Raw genomic sequence first — 20,967 nt, 5'->3', positions numbered from 1 at the left:
GCTCCAGGCAAGGCAGCTGCCCTTGCCCTTGCCACGAGTTTTCTGAGGGCTTGCAAGTTTTTTAAAATTATGGTAGTTTATTGCAAGAAATAGAAAAAGCGTGTGAACATTTGAGCTAGTTTTGGGTAAGTGCGTGCCAAGGTCTGCTAAGCAGATCACGTTTTTCTGATCACAAGTTTGTGTGCAATGAGTGCTCACAGGCTTCAATACTGTCATAAGACTGAGGGATACAAAGACAAAAAAAGACCAGGTGTTGTTATGTGTCTCACATCCACAAACCAGTATTGTCACTGTTAACACTGGAAAGTCCTTCTGAGCTGAGGGCTGTCATAACCTGTTGGGTTTTCTTTTTGTGGGGTTTTTAATGTCTTCATGCAGTAACCAGCTCATGAATATATTGAACAGCACTGGTCCCAAACACATGCAATATCTGAACCCATGTGTTAAGATTCTCCAGCCACAGCTACTCACACTTGAAAGGCAAATTTAATATCTTAAAGTTAATCAAGGGATCTTTATTTATGTAACTTATTGCAAGATAATGAATTGTTGCATAATTTTTTCCTTTAGAGTGTTAAAAAAATACTGCGTAAGAAACCTCCTGGTCTGGATATTGTTCTGTTCAGTGCAAAGGACAGATTGTTGGCATTCCTGGGTAATTCAGCTCTCTGGCAAAGGAGTGCTTCTTATCAAGCGCTCTGATGTACAAGTGCCTGAGGGCTTGTTCACATGGGAAAATTCAGGGGCATTATTCATACCTCTCCACTGCAGAATATGAGTACCCACATGGGAATTCAGCAAGGGTATTTTGCTCTTGAAAAGTCCTAAGTACCGTTATATAATTTCTCCCCAGCAAGGTAGCTATGGAAAAAGGTAATACAACACACCAGAAAAAATGCACCTGGGGACATCAGAAAAGACTGCTTTGTACGAAAGCAACTCTTGACTTGTGTGACAATACATTTCTCTGTTTGAGCCAGTTTCTTACTCTGAGCACTCCATCCCTACCTAAAAAACACCCACCCATTCTACTGAGAAATTAAAACCAACACGATGCATGTAGTTATCCACACCCAACCACCCGCTATTTTAATTATTGATATTAGTTTTACTGCGCTTATACTTTTCTTCTGTAAATTCATCCTTACTCTGAGCACCACACTCAGATAGATGTTATCTGAGCAGTGACTACAGCTTTTGGTAAGCAAGCAATGTGCTGAATGCTGATGGAGAGGGCTAAGGTTAGCTCAGGAAAATAAGCAAGAACAGAATCCAGGTAATATAAAACAATTTCACACTTGAAAAGATATTAACAAGACATGCTGCACCTGCAGCCATGAATTTCGTTTGCATAGAAGAAAAACAATCTGTGTTGTAAATGCAATACAATGGGTAGGAGGGATGGAAGAAAGGAAAAAGAAAACACAGGCTGCCTCATACACAGTGTTCCTTAGCAGTGGCTGTGATGTGGCCTTTGCAGTTCTGCCTTCTGTGTCTATTCTGCTCTTTGTAGTTCTTGCTGAGAGACCCGAAGCAGATGGTATAGCTCGGAGAGAGATTTCAGAGTCCTCTGGTGCCCAGCAGCACCCACGTGCCCTGGCTCAGCACACTCCTGCACAGCTTTCTGCAGCTGCAGCTGCAGGGGGAGGGAAACCAATGGCCCTCGGAGACCTGGGGAAAACCAGCGACGGAATATTTTGTCACAAATTACCTGCGGGAAGGAGAAACAGCAGATTGTTGTTTTTCAGGAGCTACAGCTAATGTACTGTAGAAAATGTCGGCTGGATCCAGAATGCCTCCAGCCATTCAGACAGGAAGGTATAGAAAAGGAGCATCCACAAAGGATGAGGAATTGCTCTTCTTCTCAGACTGCTCTCACATTTCTGCATGACCAGTGGTGAGGGTGTAGAAGAAGCAGGCAAAAAGCCACCAGGCTATGGTCCCCCAGCCCCTCTGCTGCGCCATAGCCTTACACCAGCACAACCTGGGTGAGCTATTACACACCTCACCCTGGGCCAAGGACCCCATGGATTCACCTTTCCACTACATCCACCTGCTACATCTGTATTGTGGAGAACTACAGGCACTGCTTACACCTGAGCAGCTCTGACTTCACCATTAGCAGAGACAGCAATACTAATCCCCTTCCACTATTTCCTTCACTCCCCTCTCTGAGGCATTGGGCTACCAGCTACACAAACCCAAAGCAAATAAACACTAGTGAGTATAAAGATCTGGTTTGTGCCCCAAGATGGGATTTCTGAGCAGGACTGGCACTTAGGTGGCCATGTTTAAAAACATGACTATATTCATCTCACGGTCTCCTGGTACGTACCACACATTTTATAGTCAATGTGACTTTAAAAGAAATGGATTCATAAAGCAGCTGTGTCTACTCACTTGCAAGTTGTTATTGGCTCTCTGTGCTCCACATTTTCTGATTCTCAGATTGCACTTTGAAAAGCAATCAAAAAAATTACAGTCTTCATCTCCCGTGCAGTTCTGTTCGAGGATGTCCCTCATTTTGGGTTCAAAAAAGGCCATATCCACATCAATGGCCACCACCTGTGGATCAGAACAACCCATCAGACTTGTGGGACAAGGCTGAGCAAGCATTCCTTGCTGCTTGCTTTTGGAAATGTTGTGCTGAGAACATCTGCCAGTGGGGAACTGGAATCACAGTGAATGGGCTTTATTTTGCTTAACTGGGCTGTGTTAGTCTCATAAATACTACTTTTTAAGCAAAACCAGCCAATGCTTATGACACCAGGAAAGGGAAAATGATTTGTGGCCAATATGCAACCCTGAGGTCAACTGTGTTGGGACTTCCAACTTGAACATTAATTTACTTCTTGTTGCAGCATATGCAGATGGCACCTCAACATTTTAATTATATGATGGTGCAAAATTATCCACAGGCCAGATGGTATCATTTCATAATCCACCATTCCAACTAAACCCTTGACTTTGCCACTATGGAGAAGAGCAGTGGGATGCACAGAATTACCTGCATCTGGTACAACTCCTGCAAGCCTGCCATTGCCTTTAGTGGGTTTGAGCCTGTTCAGCTGTAGAAAGAGATCCCCAAGGTTGTTGAAAGTTGGGGCTGCTTTGCCCTGTCCTTTTTCTATGGTTTGACTCATTCATTGCGCACGGTTCTTGTTCTGGTTGTCCAGAAATAGAGCCCAGCCAGCAGTTGGTCTCAGCAGAAAAAACAAGGACTGAAGGGATCAACCACTTTTCTCACCTCGACATAAGGCTTGCTAAACAGTGAATACACAGCACAGAGGGATCTGCAGGGCTGCTGCCCATGCGAGGTTGCTCCCACTCTGGGAGCAAAGGGCTGTAGCCTCAGTTTCTGCCAAGTGCCACTCCACTCATGAATACCTCCTCTAAAAAAAATCACAGCAATAAATATGGAAAGAGAGGAAGCCAGTAATGGGATAGCAGCTGCTTAGTGTGAGACAAGCTGTGGGTGACCACAGTGAACACAGCCTGCCTTCAGTGCAATGGATGGATGCAGCAACCAGTGTAGGTTCAGAGCTGCACTTAACACTTGACAATCAGGGGCAGAGGGGTTCCTTTGCAGCAGCGGACACACATCTTCATGGGGGGAAATGTCTGAGACCTGGGCAAAGCAGAGTTACTTGGGCTAAAAGGGTAGTCTCATTTTTAGGATTCAACCTCCCATGTAACAGGGGAAGCTGAACTGTGTGGCTGAAGCATCTGGATCAACCACAGGAACAAAAAACGTCTGGACTGGTAGAAGGCCAAATAAACCTTCCACAGGCAAAAGAAAGAACACAGTTTAATCTTCATTTTATTCTACTCTTTTCTCCCTGTGGAAAAACAGATGAGGCACAGCTTTAAAAAGTATTTTTAAGCTTCTTGGAGAGCTTGATAATGACATAGCCTAAGGAATTTTACATGTTTGGACAAGCAATTTCTTCTTTTCTTTTCTTCTTTACTTCCTTAAGCTCTCTGCAGTCTTGCTGTTCACTTCTTTGGAAGGTTTCTCCAGTCCTAGGGTTGCTGCATCATCTCCAGGTGTAGTTTCTGCCAGCACCAAGTGCTTTTGACAGCCTGATTGATTACTCCTCTAGGAAAACCAGCCCTGATTCCCAAAAGTGCTGCTGCCAAAGGGTTCAGTGTTTTCACTGAAGTTCATCTGTTACAAAAATGTGTGGGCATGCAGCCAGACCCCGCAAAGATAGATTTGGATGACATTCTACCTATAACCAGCTACATTTTGGTGGGGTTTGTTATGATTGTAATTGATGGTGAAAGTAGATGAGGAAATGCAGGAAGGATCCAACTGATTTAAAGTCATGTTTAAGGTGCTGTAATCTTTCTAATAGAGCACTGTATTCACCCAGACCTCTTCCTAGCTCTGTAGCTGCATAGCAGTTTAAAATTCTCCTGGATGATCTACCAGGCAGTGATCTCTCCCCTTCGTGCTACAATAACAGCATGTAAAGGCTGGAGTGAGGGCTGGAGGCTTATCCCCTCCATTTCAGAACAATCCTCAAAGAAAAACTATTGCACTCCCCAGGCACATTTCTTTGAGCATTAGCAGTCTCATTACTAGGATGAGGAATAGTAGTACTATTATGGGTGTTTGTTATTACCCTATATAAGGCACAAGAAAGTGAAAAAATTGCTTGAAACAAATGTATGTGACAAAAAAAAAAAAAACAGACTGCTTTGCTGTGTCCCCATTCTGGAACTGGTTGATAAAATCATCTAGAGCTTCTGCTTCTCACTCTCCTTCCTTCACCGATCAGAAGGTCTCTCTGTCCCATCCTGACTGTGTGTATCTCCTGTCTCCCAGTCCAGTGGGGTGAGAATGGGTGATACCAACAAGCTGTAAGTAATGTATAACTGGGAGAGCCATGTGTGAGCAGCAACTCACATTTTTCTTTAATTAGTTCTCCTAAAGCACTGAATTAGAACATTTTCCTATACCAGAAGGTGACTGCTGTCTCTTTGGACCCAGAACTCACAGGAAGATCCCGGAGAAGCAAGCCTTACCAAAAAAGAAAGTTCATAAGATAACATAAGGAAACCGTCCATAATATACTATAAGGAAAGAGTCTTCCAATATCTTTCTCTTTTCCTAAATGAAGCCTCTTTTCCTAAATGAACCCTCTTTTCCTATAAGCAGGCTGTAAAACAGATGCTCTGGTGTGTGGTCAGCCACATGCAGTCACAGTCCTGCTTAACTGAAAAAGATGGGCAGAGCCTGCCTTGAGAAATCCCCGCTGTACCCTACTCTGCCTAAGTACTGGTACACTTGCAGTTTCTTGCTGTAGCTCCTCACATTCCTCTTTCTGCTGCTGTATTGCACCTGAATAAACAATGGGTGGGAAGAGAAAGGTGAAAGAAAAGCACTCTAATTGCTCCTAATGGCTGTATGTTTAAGCAATGTTTGTCTAGTACTCTGAAGATGATGTTATATTAACACTCTGTGAGTACTGAAAATAGCATTCACTCAGAGCTCAGAAACTCCACTGATGTCACTGCAAATTGTGAGGCTAAGTTCTAATACACACTCACTGCACAGTGCCCCCAATCCCTACACACAGCTTGCACCGAAACCGGTGGAATTTCTGTCTGCAGTGTGAATGCAAGATACCTGCAGCAATGTGGTGCTGAGCCTCATCACTACTTGGAAAACATGCATCGCTATTCAGGTCTGACTTACAGCTGAGAAGTCAAAGAATAACGGTGCCAGCGAGTTTCAGGTCACTGTCCTTGGATCATTTCTATACCAGATAAGCTGAACACTAAGCACAAACAGGTGGATTTGGATGGGGGAGTTCCTCTTGTGTCAGGACAGAGAATTCAGCCTTAACTTTCAAATTCAGTTTCTCCTTTCAGCACCACTCACTACCAGAAATAGTTGCTATGATTCAAATTACATCTTCATTTACAGCTTTTGAGATCTCCTTGCCTTCAGGAGGTATCCCTCACCACATCCAAGGGACCCTGTCAGTACCGGTACCTTTGAGGAGGTGAAACAAACCAGAACTGAACAAGCTGTTCTCAAAACAAGCAGCAGGATTTAGTGCTCAGAAATGTGGCCTCACAAACTACAAAGAGGAGAAGCAGCAGAGAATCTCCCTTGTTGCTTGTAAATGCATTGGCTTTGCAAAACCTTGGCCAAAAGCTGCATGAGAAGTGTCATTTTTATATTTCTAGTGTCATTTACACTGGAATTTGACCTCACCCTGCTGCAGCACCACCCCAGAGACGCAACTCACCGTGAGATCATGCCTGATAGCGAAGTTTTCTGGTTTGATGTCACACAGGTGAAGTGGGTGGGAGAAATCATTATCAAAATGTTGCACCATGTCCAGAAAGCTGAGTGCAATGTCAACGATGGCTCTCACCCTGCTTCTGCGGCCAGCAAAGGTGGGACTAACCACATTTTCCAAGGGAAAAAGAGTTTTGTGCCAGGCATGTCCAGCTGTGAGATACTCCACAGCATAGAAGTGTCCACAGGAGCCAATAATTCGTAGCACGTGTTTGCTGAAGTCCTGCAGCAAACTGAAGTAGATATATTCTTCCTGCTGGAGCAAGGACCACATGCTGGCCACCTGTGCTTTCCAGTTTGGTCCCTTCTTCCTTGTCCACAGGGGCTCCATGGTATTGTTAGACAGTTCTAGCCCCAGGACGTTTTTGACCTCCAAGGCTACCATCAGCAGAAGCTCTGTTTCAGGAATATCTTCTGTTTCCACTTCTTCTAGCATGCTGAGATGCTGGTAGCTGGAGAAGATTTCCTTCTTGGACTTCAGGATGATGGGCTGGCCTCTCCAGTCAGCTTGGATGACCTTCTTACCTCTGTCATAGTAAAGGCAGTGTTTATACACAAGATTCTGTGCCACACACAGGTCCTCACAGAGGTCACCAGTCAGGGCTCCACTGCTGTAGTCAAGGCACTGGAGAGAAAGAGCAGAATATTCATAGAAGGACCATATGCCCATGGACCACACAAGAGAAAGGCAAATGGTCAGAAACAGTTCTAAGCTTGAGAGGCTTGCAGCTGTACTGCAAGAACGCACGTACAACCACTGGTGTGCTCACCACTGATTTGGTGTTTTTTCAGAAGTCTATAGAGACCTTTTACTAGCAGGGGTTTTGTTCCAAGACAGGGATTCTTGGGATGGTAAAGGACAGTTCTTGACATGTATGAATTCAGTGAAACAACCTTTGAACACACTTGGCTGTGCTATGTGAGATTCTGGGCTGTAAAACTTTAAGGCCCAGGAGATAATTTCCAGTGTAATTCAGGACTTTTCTGAGAGGTTCAGGGCAACAAAACTTTGACACCCCTCCTTAAACTACAGGAAAATCCATGGGTAACTGTATTGCTGGGATCTTGCGCAGCCCTGCATATTTTAGCCTTGCACTCAAGCTTCCCTGATTGAAGCTGTAAGAACCTTCCTCTGCACTACCACAAAGCACAGAGGTTGTGCTCAGTCCTCTTGAACCAAGAGCTTTCTGGATCTTTAAGTATGTAAATGCTGTAGAAAAAAAATTACTTTTTAGTTCTTATATGTAATTATCAAAAGTGACATTTTAATATTAATTGCTTAAATACTTATTTTAACTGAAAAAAAAAAATCAGCTGGTGGAAACATAGGAACTGCTGCTTGATAGTTAAATGGTCACTGCAAATTCACACAAGAACTGCAAGGAATCCCTCACCAGTCCTTCCCTTGACCCATAATTATTTCCATATCATCATTTCCAAATGTGTTAGCAGTCAACATATTCCTAGGGGCATTCAGAAGTGCAGCTGCAGGGACTGCTTTGGGTGAACCAGTAGAGGGGATGAACAGAGGTCCCTGTTGGAAGAGGAATAGACTGTGGTGGTGTAGAAAGCCAAACATCTGGGAGGCAGCTTGACAGTGTCAGCCTTCCTCATTGCTTTCTAGCATTTGAACCTTCATTTAAACCAGCTGCCAGCTCCCTGTGCATGCGGAGCACTTGCAGTGGCTGCCTGAGTCCCACCCTGTTTGTGTGACTTGCTGTTATATACACAAGAAACATGATGACAAAACACAAATGATGCATTTGCTTAGGACAGTGTCTAAGATGTGCACCAGAGGAGTATGTACTGATGCTAGGCAGCCTTCAGAGTCAAACCTTAAACAGGACACTGGGGAATGGGTGGAGGATTAAGTCTGAAATCCAGGAATGGTGATAAATTGACTAAAACTGCTTACTGAGGGCAGTTCAGACAGACATAAAATTTATTTATACTCTGATGATCTCATGGGCCAAATGAGAACATTCAATTCCAGCAAGGAGAGCCAGGTAAGCAGTCTTTACCGTGAATGCCCTGATTCTGAGTCCAGGGTGATATACATGTGTAAAACACATGCATCTGCATGCACATCCACATCAGGGTAGCCTAGCAGACTTACTGGGCTGTCCACAGACTTCAGATTATGCATATGAATCTTCTTGCTTTTGAAAATCTATTCCTATGAATGTAACACAAACTTATGCTCCCCTTTTAAGGAGGAAATATAGTTTCCCTGATAGCAGTTATTACTATCTGGAACTTTTAGAAAAATTACAAACTGAAGAAATTTTGGGGGTTTTCTTGGGAGCATAAGTACAACCACATTTAAAATCAGTGCCCTCCTATTGAGATCACAACCTAACTCTTCTTCTGCTACAGTAAGAGAATATAGGACTTAGTCCTGTAACTGAATCCACATGGGTGAACACTTGCCCCTGTGCACAATTTTACTGTGGTCCATCAGGTTCATTCTTAGATGGCCCACATGCATGGACCCCTGGCATCTAGAAGAATGCGTGCCCAGAAGACCTGTAGTCAAACATGTGAACACACAGCTTATTTTCTCATGTTGCCATCACATCAATCTGAATGACATTAAAAAAGCAAATAGTTGTGGAAAAGAGTCTCACATTTCCCAGACATAGGGGATGAGTCATTTTTGAGCCTGGCTGCAGTTTAGGACTTGTCTGCTGTTCCACTTGAGCCCATAAGTCTTTGATTATTAACCTAGTACCTAACAAACAAGTCTCTGAATTGGATTGTTCTTACACTGAATGTATGCGGTGTTTTGCAAACTGGGATCTGTGAAAGGAGACTTGATCAAAGATTTCCTGGTTCCATAATGGCAAAACACAGATCAACCTTCCAGAAGTAACGCTCTCTCCTGGTGACCAATACAAGCAAGAACTTCAAAAACGCTTCCTTAAATAAACAGGCAAGAAGTCTGAACAATTTTCAAGGTGTCCCTCTGCACTCACAAAATGTAGTGAGTTGTGAGTCACTCAGTGGCTTTAAAAATCTCCTCACCCTTCTGTTCATTGTAAACTGACTGCACCTTCACGTCCTCGCTTTCCCCCTCATTGCTCCAACTTCAAGTGTTTTATGTTTGCCATAAGCATAATACACTAAGTAAGCTTAGCTCCCTCCCACGATAATCCTTATTCCTGCAGCCCCTGGATGATTTCTGTGGTTTTATTCCCTCCCTGCTTCTTCTCTTCATTTTTCCCATCCTCCAGCCTTAGAAGGACAGACATCGGAACTGAATGCTGTTGTCCAGTGCTATAAAGGCAGCCAACAGCTCTTTCCTGCTTCTTCTTTTTGGAGACATTCTGAGATTATATTAGCCTTTTAGGCACAGCCTGCACTGATAGTTCATGTTGAAGTAATTATTTGACCCCTATGTCCTTTCTAAAGTCATAGAATTTTACAAGACAGTCTTCCATCCTATTGGCATAGCCTGTACTCCTGTGCTTCCCAGTATAGTAGCTTGTGTTTTACTGTACAAAAACACATTTTGGTGGACTGACAAAGTTTAGCCAGGTGATTCAGATTACCCTGTTATGAAAAGATGGTCTGTTTATTATTTACCAACCTTTGCACTAACTGCAAGCTTCAGCTTCACCATACAAGATTTCATATCATCACAATCACTGCTGATAAAAAGAATCAATTCCCCAAAGAACTCTTCCAGAAAGGGTCCTCCACACTATTATCCCTGTCTGAATGACTGCATTCTGAGTTCTGTCGATGAGGCAATTTTAAATCTACCTAATGAGCACCCTTTGAATGCCCCTAAGTGCCAGATTTTTAAAACTGAAATATGAAAGTGATACAAAGCCAAAAGCTTTATGGGAAAGCAGCTATACTGCACAGAAATGCAAACACAAGCACGCTTTAGACTTAATAATCTCTTTCAGTTTAATTTGGCTAGATAATTTTAAATATCCTTAGTACACTTACCAAGATATGTTAAAAAAAAAAGGGCTTAAATCAGCATAAAAGTTTAAGTTAATGTAAACCCAGCTAAGGATTCATAGAAATTAAAATAACTTACTGTACCCCTATCAGTCAGGCCTGAGGCTGAGTCCTGCCTTGTCATCAAGTACTTCTCTTACGTAAATGCAATACTGAGCAAGGCTTTGGAAGGCATCAGAATTAATTTATTTCTCTGGAGAAAACAGAAATTGATTGCTGTGATTTAGTGTGCTCAGTGTGAATGAAGATGAGACAGGTGTTAAGAAAGAGTAAGTAATTTTTTTGGAGAGTTAAAGTTCGTCTCTGCAAAATGCCCAGTGCTACTTTGGTCTTTCCAGTGTAGTGCACAGCTGTACAGATGTACATTTTGCTCAGAACAAGGAAATAAACCTTCCAAAATACCACTTGCAGGTGTGTGCAACCATGCAGTTTTCACTCACTTGCTTAAAGTAGGTCATCTTATCTCCTGCTGAAAATATGTCAGATGACAAGTAAAATAGTTTCTCTTGCAAGTCAAATTTTGCTTAATAAAAGGCATGAAACTGAAGCTATCAAATAATTTGTTTCACAGATCAGTTGCACTTTCTACAACTGCAAAACTCATGCTGTACTCTGAAGATGTATAAATCCTTATTTTGGGGCTGTTGAAGATGAGCTCATTTTCTGGTCATTCCACTAAAAGGACAATCGCTTTCAAATATCATATGGAAAAACTTGCTTGCAAACCTTAAATATGCTGTTGAAAACTCACCTATGTAAACAGATGAGCACAGCAATCTCAGCTACTCCTCCTCTGGAAGGAGGGCCTGAAACTGAGCTGTCACACAGTGACAGAGACAACTTTGCAAGCTTGTGCGTAAACCTGATCCACGCCAGGGCTTTTGAAGCACTGCCTAAAGCTCTCCAAACTGAAAAACAGCAACAAGTCTCTGTGCATCTGTTTGCTGGAGAGCGTGATGGCAAGGGCCTGAAGTGCCCTGAGCTTGGTGGCTCTGTGCACCTCCATACCTCTGTGCCCTTCCCAGCCATGAAAGGAGCTGGCAAGATTCACTCCTTCAGCTGCAGTTCCAAGCTCAGCTGCTCTTTGAGATGGAGTAAAGAAACTGCATCTCACTGCCATTAAAAACACACTGCCAGGACTGCTGTCTATAGCTTCAATTCATTACACAGAATTTTAGGGAAGTGTATAATCAGTTTTTGCTTGTGGTAGTAATAGATTATATAGATTAGATTTAGATTTAAGAAAGGAATTCTTCAATGTGAGGGTGGTGAGGCACTAGCACAGTTTATCCTGAGAAGCTGTGGATGCCCCATCATGGCAGCGTCCCTGCTGATGGCAGGTGGATTGGAACCAGATGATCTTAAGGTCCTTTCCAACTCAAACCATTCTGTGAGTCTATGAGGTCACTTTCACCAGCATTACTCCCTTCCCACCTAACCACTGGCACTACAAATATCTTAATTAGGAAACAAAATTAAACTCAGAAGTCAAACCCACACTGCTCCACTTTTCAAAGTGTTTCCTGCACAATTCTAAATCTGGTCTTTTTTCCTTTCTTTTCTTCTATTTTTTTTTTTCGAGATTTTAATGAATACTTACAAACCCTTTCTTAAATTTTTAATACCTACATCTTAAATGCCAGCCCCTGCCAGACGCAAAGGAGGCGTCACATGCTGCATGGCATTTCTGAGAGGTGACTTCTGTACAAACACCTTTGCGGATAAATAAACACAAAAACCCAATAAAAAACAACCCGGAGGAAGCTTCCTCCCCGCTTAGGAGCGTGCGGGGTGCCTAGCAGCCCTTTCCAAAGCGCTTGGGAAGCTCTCCCGCACCGCACGCCAGGACCGCCCGGTGGCCAGCACCTGCCTTGTCCCCGGGAAGGCCGGTAGGGAGGCAACTGTACAGCCGCTCCTCCAGCTCCTCCCGTCGGGTGCTGCGGTTCCCCCGGGCAGCCGGAGCCGGGCAGGAGCGCCCCGTTGACAGCAGCCCCGACGGATTCCCCGTCCCTCAGCCTGTCGGGCCGGGCAGCCCCCGGAGACGCCCCGCGTCCCGCCGAGGCACGTACCAGCCTCCCCAGGATCCGGTGGCTCTTCTCGTCCGTGCAGCGCTCGGAGAAGACGCTCCTGTGGAGGAGGAAGAGCAGGGCGCTCACCACCACCCAGCAGGCAGCCCAGAAGAGGAGGAGCGCCAGGGTGCATCGCCGCCAGATTTTGAGCCGCAGCCGCTTCAAGCCCGGGATGCCCCTCATGGTCGCGCCCGGGCTGGGCTTGCGCGGCCGCTTCAGCCGCTGCGGCCCCGGGGGGGCTGCGCTCCTCTCCCCGCACTCGTGTCCCGCTCCTCGCCGGCGCCCATCTCCTGCCGCCCGCTCCGGCCCCGCTCCCGCGCAGCTCCCCGGGCCGGCGCTGCCCTGACGGAGCCCCGAGCGCCCCTTTTGAATTTAAGCCACGTAGTTCCGCCGGCTTTTGTCTGCTCTCCCGGTGCCAAGCGGCCCCTGCAGCCTCCCGTCGGCTCCTGCCCGCTTCCCCCTCCCTTCCCCTCCGAGTTTCTCACCCGAGAATAAAAGGGGGGTTGAAGGGTGACGGAGGCGGCGGTGGGAACCCTGCCCGCCCCATCCAGGCGGCTGCCCGACCCTTGGAAACAGGCAGCCTGGAGACGGACGGTTCCTTCTGGTCAAAGCTTCGCCTCCCGTCAAATGGGGGGAGGGAGAAAAACAACTTGTTTATTCTGGAGCAACTTCTCCAGTTTTATCCGATTGCCGCTGCCGAAAGAGGAAGACAGAGCAGTGCTTCAGGTGTTCGTTCACTAACGCGCCCCCAAGGAGGGGCAACTCCTTGGCCCTCCAGCAGCTTCCACAGCCTCCCCCGCCACCTTGGTTCCGGGGATGCAGGCTGGCTCCTGCCCGGCACTCCAAGACCCGGCTCCCTCTGCAGCCAGGGGTGGGGAAGCCAGCGGAGCAGCCCCTTCCAACACTTTCCCAAAGCAGGGCAGGGTATACAGGGTCCCAGGTTTTGGGAATGTATACAGGCTGGGTTTTGGAAATGTATCAAGCCAGAAAGACTGACTGGGCAACCAAGAACTGAAAATTTTTAGTCCCGTTTCTCAGCCTGATACAAAATACTGTCAGAGGCTATCTCTGACCAGTTTTGGATGTTCATTTGGAAATTCCTAGGGCATGGAGTGGGGAAGGGCAAGAGGGACAGTTGCTTAGCTTTTCATCTGCAAGGAGTGCTAGCTACATTTGAACACAGCCAACCATCACTGGCTGCTGCCTAGGAGGTAAAACTGCAGATCTGCCATGCCTATGTCAGGAACCATCCTGAGATGGATGCAGGTGTGTTTCTCATGGAAAAAGGACAAAGCTGGTGGGGGAAAATCAAGCATCAGAATATCTTCCTACAGTTTGGTCCTAAGATGTCTGGGTACTAGTTTAGACACTACCAAAACTGTATCTATTTTACACTTTGTTTTTTTCAAACGTGAATCTTGACTTCTCTGTATGTCAGCATTCCCCAAAGGATATTATGCATGAGTATTTCATGTCCGTGAAATCCTGTGTATGTATCATTTGTTTTAATGATGGCTCTGAAAACAAATATTAATTGCTCCTTTCTTTGAGCTAGGAACAAAAGATGGAGACTTCAGATCTGGTTAGGTGTTGTGGCTGAGCTGCTCTGATTGCTACTGAAAGGAACAAGCATATTCCCTCCTTCTCCACCATCACTTCCCTGCTCTCCCCTTGGTCTTGCCTGCCTGCCTCCTCCAGTCCCTTCTCCCAGTGAAAGACATGTCTCGTTGCCCAGTGAGTCCTCTCAACTCACTGCCAGGCCAAGACTTGTAAAACCGTTCTTTGCAGAGATTATTTTCAGATGGGTTAGAAAGCCCCAAGGATGCCTCCAGGCACACGAGTAGGGCTGCTGCAGGGCCAGGAGCTTGGGGATGGTGGAGGCAGAGCTGTCCTGCGGGCTCAGCTGTGCTGGATGTCTGCACCTGAAGGATGCAATGCAGTCTTGCAGATAAGGTGATCTAAAAGGAAATACTTGCTGAAAGGAACAGTCCTGTTCATACAGTCCCTTATGCTTCTGCTGCTTCCCTGGGAGCTGTATCAGGGTAGTTAGCCCCGCAGGCAGAACCCATAGGTTTCTGAGTGTGCTTTTCATTTCTTCTTAAGATACCAGCAAAAATTCCCTGGATTTGGGGGGATGTAAAGTTCCGACATCCTTCTCTTTGATTTGGGAACAGCTGCTGCACGTAGCAAGTGCAATTCTACCCTTAACATACAGGTCTGCTGCTTTAACATTATGGAATAAAAAGAAACAGACTAAAAATGTCTAGTTTTAATAAAGTTTTTAACAGCTTTAATTAATAAAAACCAAAAGTACATGAAGCAAATACAAGTTGCATGACGCTCACACTAGACTGCTTACTGGTTTCTTTTCATGGTAAATACTACAGGAGGCATGTGAATGGAATACAGCCCTGTCTTCCCAAAGATTTTGATACAGCATTCAGCCAGCAGAGAGGCTTTGTATCTAGTTGCTCAATCTCTGACCTTTCAAATATCCCATTGACTTTAGTGGGAGTGAAGAGTTGGACAAGCCTGGTAAACGTATGTGTGTACACCTACACTTATGGATGTACCTGCATATATATACATGTCTTCAGAATAGATCAAGAATTAACCCAGGAAGCTTGTGTTCAGGGAAAGGTAAAAGCCTAGGTGCTTTAGGATCAGGGGACTTAACCTTTAATAACAATCTGTTGCTAGCTGAAAAAATCAAAACTAGTTTTAGATTTCCCTAAATTCCAAGGTTCTTCAGACTAGCAGAATTAGTTCTAGTCCATCCTCTGGGAAGTATGTATCTAAGTGCCTCTCTGTCCCATAGGAATTTTCTTTTGAAAAAAACCTGCATCATAGAAACCTTGCTTCCTATACATATTAAAAGGTGACTTTCACGTTGCATTCTTGTATTCCTAAAGGAAGCGATGTTCTTGCTCTCATTTTAACTGAGAATTAAGCTTGATGAAAATTAATTAGTAGAAGTTGAATTAAAGCAAGTGATATCAAGGGCAGTAAAAATAATCCTGCATTAGTTCCTACCCAATTAAATTGCTGAAGCATTTGAATTACTGCTTCAAGCACGATGACAACATCAAGCTGGTCTCCTCTTCATGGCTGTGTTGGGCACATGACAAAATTACTCATCACCAGTAACAGTTCAGAGCTGGAATAACCACAGGCTTCAGCAGGCAGGAGTGTGGTGCCTTGGCAAGGCCAGGCTGAGGAGCCTGGAATGATGTCTGCCTCTACTGTCCACCTACATGTGGGCTCAGCAGCTCCTCAAGCCAGGACCATGAGGAGTCATGCCTGAGGAGCTGCTGAGCCTACTTTCTCACTGCCTTCAGACACAAACTCTGTTGCAAAGACTCAAGTTGTGTCAGGCTGTTAGTCCTTATTTTCCTGATTACTTAATTCATTATGAGAGTTTAGGAGAAAGAAAATAAATCTGTCGTTAAGAACCTTGGCACTCAAGTTAATGAAATATAAGACTGGTTCATTAGGAATTATTATTCTGTTTGATTGATTTCATCACCATCTGTCATTAGCACACGGTTGTCTACAGAAATAGGGTACGTTTCAGTTCATCTTTCAGAGGGCACACACGACTCGCTTATTTTCCTGCTAGAAGTTTAGGAAACTTTCAAGTGCTGTTCAAATCTACCTTGAAAATATATTTCAACATAAATATTTATTTCTGATTTCCTGTGGCAAAGCTGAGTTCCTGAAGAACATCACAAGGTTTAATGTAGGTTGGAACATGCACTATAAGCAGTAAAATTCCCCTGCAGAGTACTGAGTCTACCAGAGGAATCCAAATGTATTTTCCCATTTATGCCATTAATCAAAAAGAATATGTTGCAAACTACTCACAAAAATTTTATTGCATCATTGTGCAGTGAGTTTATTGGGCCACATTACAAAACAGAAGCAGAAAAATGGCACAATATAACGTAGAGAGTATAGCTTTGTGGACAAGGGAAAAGCCTAGAGTAATTCACTGATTTAAACAGGGAAAGCACTTAGATAGAAAAAGCTTTCCTACATATATATAGAATAAAAAAAATTGTAATATATTTGTTCTGTTTGCTTTTTATTGTCAGCACATATTTCTTAGGCATAACTGCCCATGAAAGCCAAAGATTTTTATTTTCTCCTTCCCTTTTACCACTTTCTGGATTCCACACCGTAAATTTAAATCGTCCTATTCTTCTCATATATCCCCTTCCAATTAATCTCTTTATTAACCTCATGCCAGCTTTTCCCTGTCCTTTGGAAACAGTATTGCCTGAAGAAGCCAGTGAGATACCTTGGCAATGACTGTGGCAGATTGTGTCATGCTTATAAACCTTCAGATCGGATGAAGCAATCAAGATGTAAAGACATCCTGGAGTTTCTGTCCACATATCAGAAATGATGCCAAACACAGCATCACTTATTGTTTCTCTCCTCCATTCTTTGTCTTCTCATGCTACCAGTCACCAACAGGGAAAAGTAGCTTTATTAGCTGTAAGATGAAACTTAATCAGTTTGCAAGTGGAATTATAAGTGGAATTATCTTTGCCTGGGATTGGAGTTAGTGACCTGAGAACAAGTTTTCTAGCCTAGAGGATGCTTTCCAACAGAATCTGCTGCTGTGTGGCATGTTTCGTTTCTGTCCACAGCGTGTGAAAGGGAGGACAAAGAAGGGAAAATGCTGCGATTCTTTTTCCAGTCTTTCTAGATGCAGTTTCTATTCTCTGCACCAAGTTCAGGCCAAGTGATCTCATTATGCCAGTACTGACTCCGCCACTTTGTAGCCTCCCTTTATGAGTGTCTGAAGCAATTCCAGAATATTTTGAAGTTGCACTAAGGTTATGTAAAAGGAAAAAAAAAACCCCACAGCATCTAATAAGCTAATTCCCTCTGGCCTCTTGCATTGTGCTGTTATTTATGTGAGTGATCTAAGGTCATTCAAACAGGCAGATTATTTTACAATATACGCGTGGAATTCACAGGGCTGTGATCATTGAGATACGTGGTAACTCAAAAAGAAATAAATTGTCATCTTTTCTAGTCCAATGGCTAGATTATATATTTCAGTGTACTAAGAAGATGTTTTTATGGCTGATACTGTCTGGAAAGTTATCATGTTGTCATAGAGATTAGAATCAGTCCAGCTTCATGGCTGCAGACTCTGTAAAGTGAGTTTACTTTAGGAATTTGCACCAGGTTGGTTTTAAATTTATTTCATGGGCAAGAGTAATTGAAGATAGCCATGGCCCACACCCTGCATCTTGTTATGCCATACATTTTAAAATGCAGCTCAGTTGTTCCCAGAGGTCTGCGTGCTCTCTCTTACTAAAAGAGGAATGGAAAGCAAGTAACTGATTCTTGGAGATGGAAACCGGCATCCCTATTGTAGGCACAAGTGACCACCAAGTGGACACTTTCGATATTGCACATTCAAGGTTTTGCAAGCTCTAAGTAGACCTTTCAAAGAGAATCTGTGTTGATTTTCTCCATTCACATAAGCAAATCTGAATTTTCTTTATTGCTTTGATTTGTTCGTTTGGCTCAAGGGCTGTGTACTGCATGCTTAAAAATCCAGTGAAATGCAGCTATCGCATGTGATAGCTCACAGCTCAGTTACAAGTGGGTACATCCATTTCCCGAGTTCTCTTCTAAACATACAAATCTGAAAAAAAAAAGAAAAAAAAAAAGAAAGAGGATTTGGCAAGATCATGGATGCCTTTCAGTATCAGTTTTGTAAAACCTAATTACTTTCAGTTATTGCCTTGAAGCTGTTCTTAGCAGTTTCTTTGCAAATGATGAATGGCTAGACATGGAACAAGCTGCAAAACAATCCATTAGTGTAATTCAATTTTCTATCAGTCTTTGCAAGTAATTAGCTTTTCTTTAGGTAATGTATTGTTAGTTTGCAGGCATCCAAGGTTGTATGGCATTTGTTTAGGGAAGAGTAGATAACTCGGGTGCTGCATTCCTTACAACAAATATCTCGTAGTTATACCACGGTTATTATCCATTAGGATGAGTGACTCCCATATGTTACACCTGAGCAAGAAATCTGTGTGTGGCATTCTGTCCAGGTGCCTGAGCAGTGGCAGTGCCCCTGATGTATGATGCTCCTACTGTTACATAGAAGCATCCCCCAGGAATCTGCGTGGTTCTTGTTGGCCAGGCCTGTTTCTGAGGGATCACTGCTACACAGGCATCAATACCCAATATAACAAACAAGGAATGCCATGGCACTGCCTCCTACTTCAAGTGGAGTTGTCTGTTTCTGAGAAGCCTCAGAAGTGGGTTTCCATAGCTTCTTCCATAAACACCACCTTTGTAGCTGATGTAGCATTCCTCTCTATTTCTTCCTAAGCTATTTTAAAATCTGGCATTGAGTCAGCTCTTCCTACCAGGCTACACTGTTTTTTGTGAGCTGTCTTTTGGTGATTAACTAAGTTAACTGAGAAATGCTTTATAAGGCAATAACATATCTTTTGGACAAATTCATTATGTGCTGGAGCCAATGGTCACTGCAGTTAGTGGGAGTCACCCGATGGTTTTCAATTGGCTTTAGCACTATAGGTATCTTTCAGCTTTAAGGGTGTGTGATTGCAACCCCCCCCCCCCCCCCCCCTTAAGCTAGCTGTCCTGTTGTCCCTATCTACACTTATGCAATGGGTAATCAACATTTTGTCTTTTTTGTTAAAAGCAGACCTTCATATAAGCTTGAAAAATGCCTTTGTGTAATGAAGCTTTGGCTCCAGAACTTCTTATAATTAAATTGGCACTACTTTTTTGATTCTTTTTCCCTGAAGTGATGTGTTGTCATCCTTCTCTTGTCTTTTTTCTGTCATTTTTCTTCAGTAAAATCCCATTTTCTTCCCTACTTATATTTTTTCATTTCTCCTTATTCTCCAATGATTTACCCCTTCTATCCTTATTAGCCCTTAATTATCTACCTCCAACAGCATCAATCAGTCGTCTCTGTCCTCAGAAGACTTTGTGTGTTGTAGAGTGCCTCTTCCACATCCTCAGCAAGAGGCTTCTGAAGACAAAACCTGACACCTTAATTTTGACACGGTATCAGTGGAATTCATTTTTATTTACACTAAGGTACATAAAAGGAGGAATACACACAGATGACATTATTAGACAGTATTTAATATTCCTTGTTTTTGCAGCTCCCTGTTTCCTGCATATAATTAAATTGTGCTTTCAGCCCAAGCTGTACAGATGCACAGGCATCTGTTCTTACCCGAAGAGCCCATAGCAAGTCTCCCATAATGAAAAACAGGGATTGAATTATTCTGGATGTGATCCCCAGTTTAGGAAGAGGGGAGATCCACCAAAGGGTGGGGGAAAAGAAGCATGGTGAAACCACAACAGACACTGAAGAGCAGTCCTGCAGAGTTGCAATCCTGGAGGAAAATTCCAGCTGGGGAAGCACTTAAGCTCAATTTCATTGAGGAGAACATGCAGGACTGGCCAAGTCTCTTCAATATTTCTCTTTCACTTTGGCAAATCAACAACTTATAAAAGACTGAAATAAGGTCCCCCAACACTCCAAAATGTATTCAAGGAGAAATTGAAAATGATATCTGCTCATGCACATGGCATGTTCTATGCACTTTCAGCATGGATAAAGAGGGCATGGTGTTGGGACAAAGCATTGGATGAGATACAGGGTAGTTGAGATTAAGTTGCAAAAGGGTAGGGGTTTTGGCATTTCATCTCTGTGGTCATTCCAAAGAAAAGTGCTGGACTGAAGCAGTCTCCAAGGGCCGTGGTTCTTATTTGCAGTCAGACTGCATCTAGCCAGGCTGTTGACCCTTTGCTTGCCTGTCTAATAGACTTGCTTGTGATATGACACACGTCCCACCGTTCACATGTGAGCCACTTCCTTGTTCTATTAATGCAGGGTATCAGGACAAGCAGGCAGAAGTAGAGTGTTTTGTGGACTCTTAGGCAAAGGAAGACATTGAACAAAGGGACACAAGTGCCTTTTTTAGTCCTTTTAGAACACTGGCACATTGAAATCATTTGGCATGCCCATTCAGTGACTTTCCAAGATATTTTGGCTGTGCAGTTTGTGAGCCAACCCTCCAAGGTGCAGGGGAAAAACAATTTACTAACAGCCTCTCTCACTGTTCTTTCCTCTGTGCCTCAAAATCAGAAGAGGGAACAAGAACTGTTCACTCTGAGCCTAAGATCTCTAAAAAAAGAAAGACTTCCTGTTCCTGGCCAGCATTAGGGCAGTGCAATGGGGAATGTGCTGCCAAAAGCACATTGATATTTGAGCCATCTGTACATTAAATTTAGAAGAGGGGTTTTGTGTGTGTGTGTGTCTGGCTTTCTGACACTCTCTAATTTGAGAGTCTCTCCAGCCCTCTAGACAGGTTATCTTCAGGTTTATCTCCTGACAGAGACATTTCCAACAAGTCACTGCTGCATCCTGACAAGAGGGTGTGGAAAACACAGATTGCAGTGAAGTGTACAGACTCTATACAAACTCTATACAGACTCTATACAGTGAAGTGTACAGACTCAAATAGCTGTTACAAGGAAAAAACTGCCTTTTATGAAGCCAGGAAGAAAGGAGTGAAGAATCATCCAGCAGTG

At 43.7% G+C, this 20,967-nt stretch overlaps 2 protein-coding genes across 3 annotated transcripts in view; one reads left to right on the top strand and one right to left on the bottom strand.

The window, feature by feature from the left end:
• CNDP2 (carnosine dipeptidase 2) overlaps nucleotides 1-20,967 on the top strand; it is a 40,981-nt gene that overhangs the window by 848 nt on the left and 19,166 nt on the right. The window lies entirely within an intron of this gene.
• On the bottom strand, nucleotides 1,070-13,130 carry DIPK1C (divergent protein kinase domain 1C). 2 transcript variants are annotated; one of them, XM_057414744.1, is made up of 5 exons: nucleotides 12,843-13,130; nucleotides 12,358-12,415; nucleotides 6,264-6,941; nucleotides 2,401-2,565; nucleotides 1,070-1,711 (listed from the first exon to the last, which is right to left on the bottom strand). In XM_057414744.1, exons 1-5 carry the CDS (start codon nucleotides 12,902-12,904, stop codon nucleotides 1,496-1,498), a joined length of 1,179 nt encoding a protein of 392 aa, XP_057270727.1. In that variant the 5' UTR covers nucleotides 12,905-13,130; the 3' UTR covers nucleotides 1,070-1,495. The 2 variants fall into 2 exon arrangements, with proteins under 2 accessions (XP_057270727.1, XP_057270726.1); XM_057414743.1 differs by lacking the exon at nucleotides 12,843-13,130 and having other exon boundaries at nucleotides 12,358-12,804.

The sequence above is a fragment of the Pezoporus wallicus genome, unplaced genomic scaffold, assembly GCF_028554395.1.
Source record: "Pezoporus wallicus isolate ANWC-B61680 ecotype Strahan unplaced genomic scaffold, APGP_CSIRO_Pwel_v1 contig_2, whole genome shotgun sequence".
NCBI lineage: Eukaryota > Metazoa > Chordata > Aves > Psittaciformes > Psittacidae > Pezoporus > Pezoporus wallicus.
Note: the sequence above shows the minus strand (reverse complement) of the source record. Positions and strands in the feature narration are given on the sequence as shown.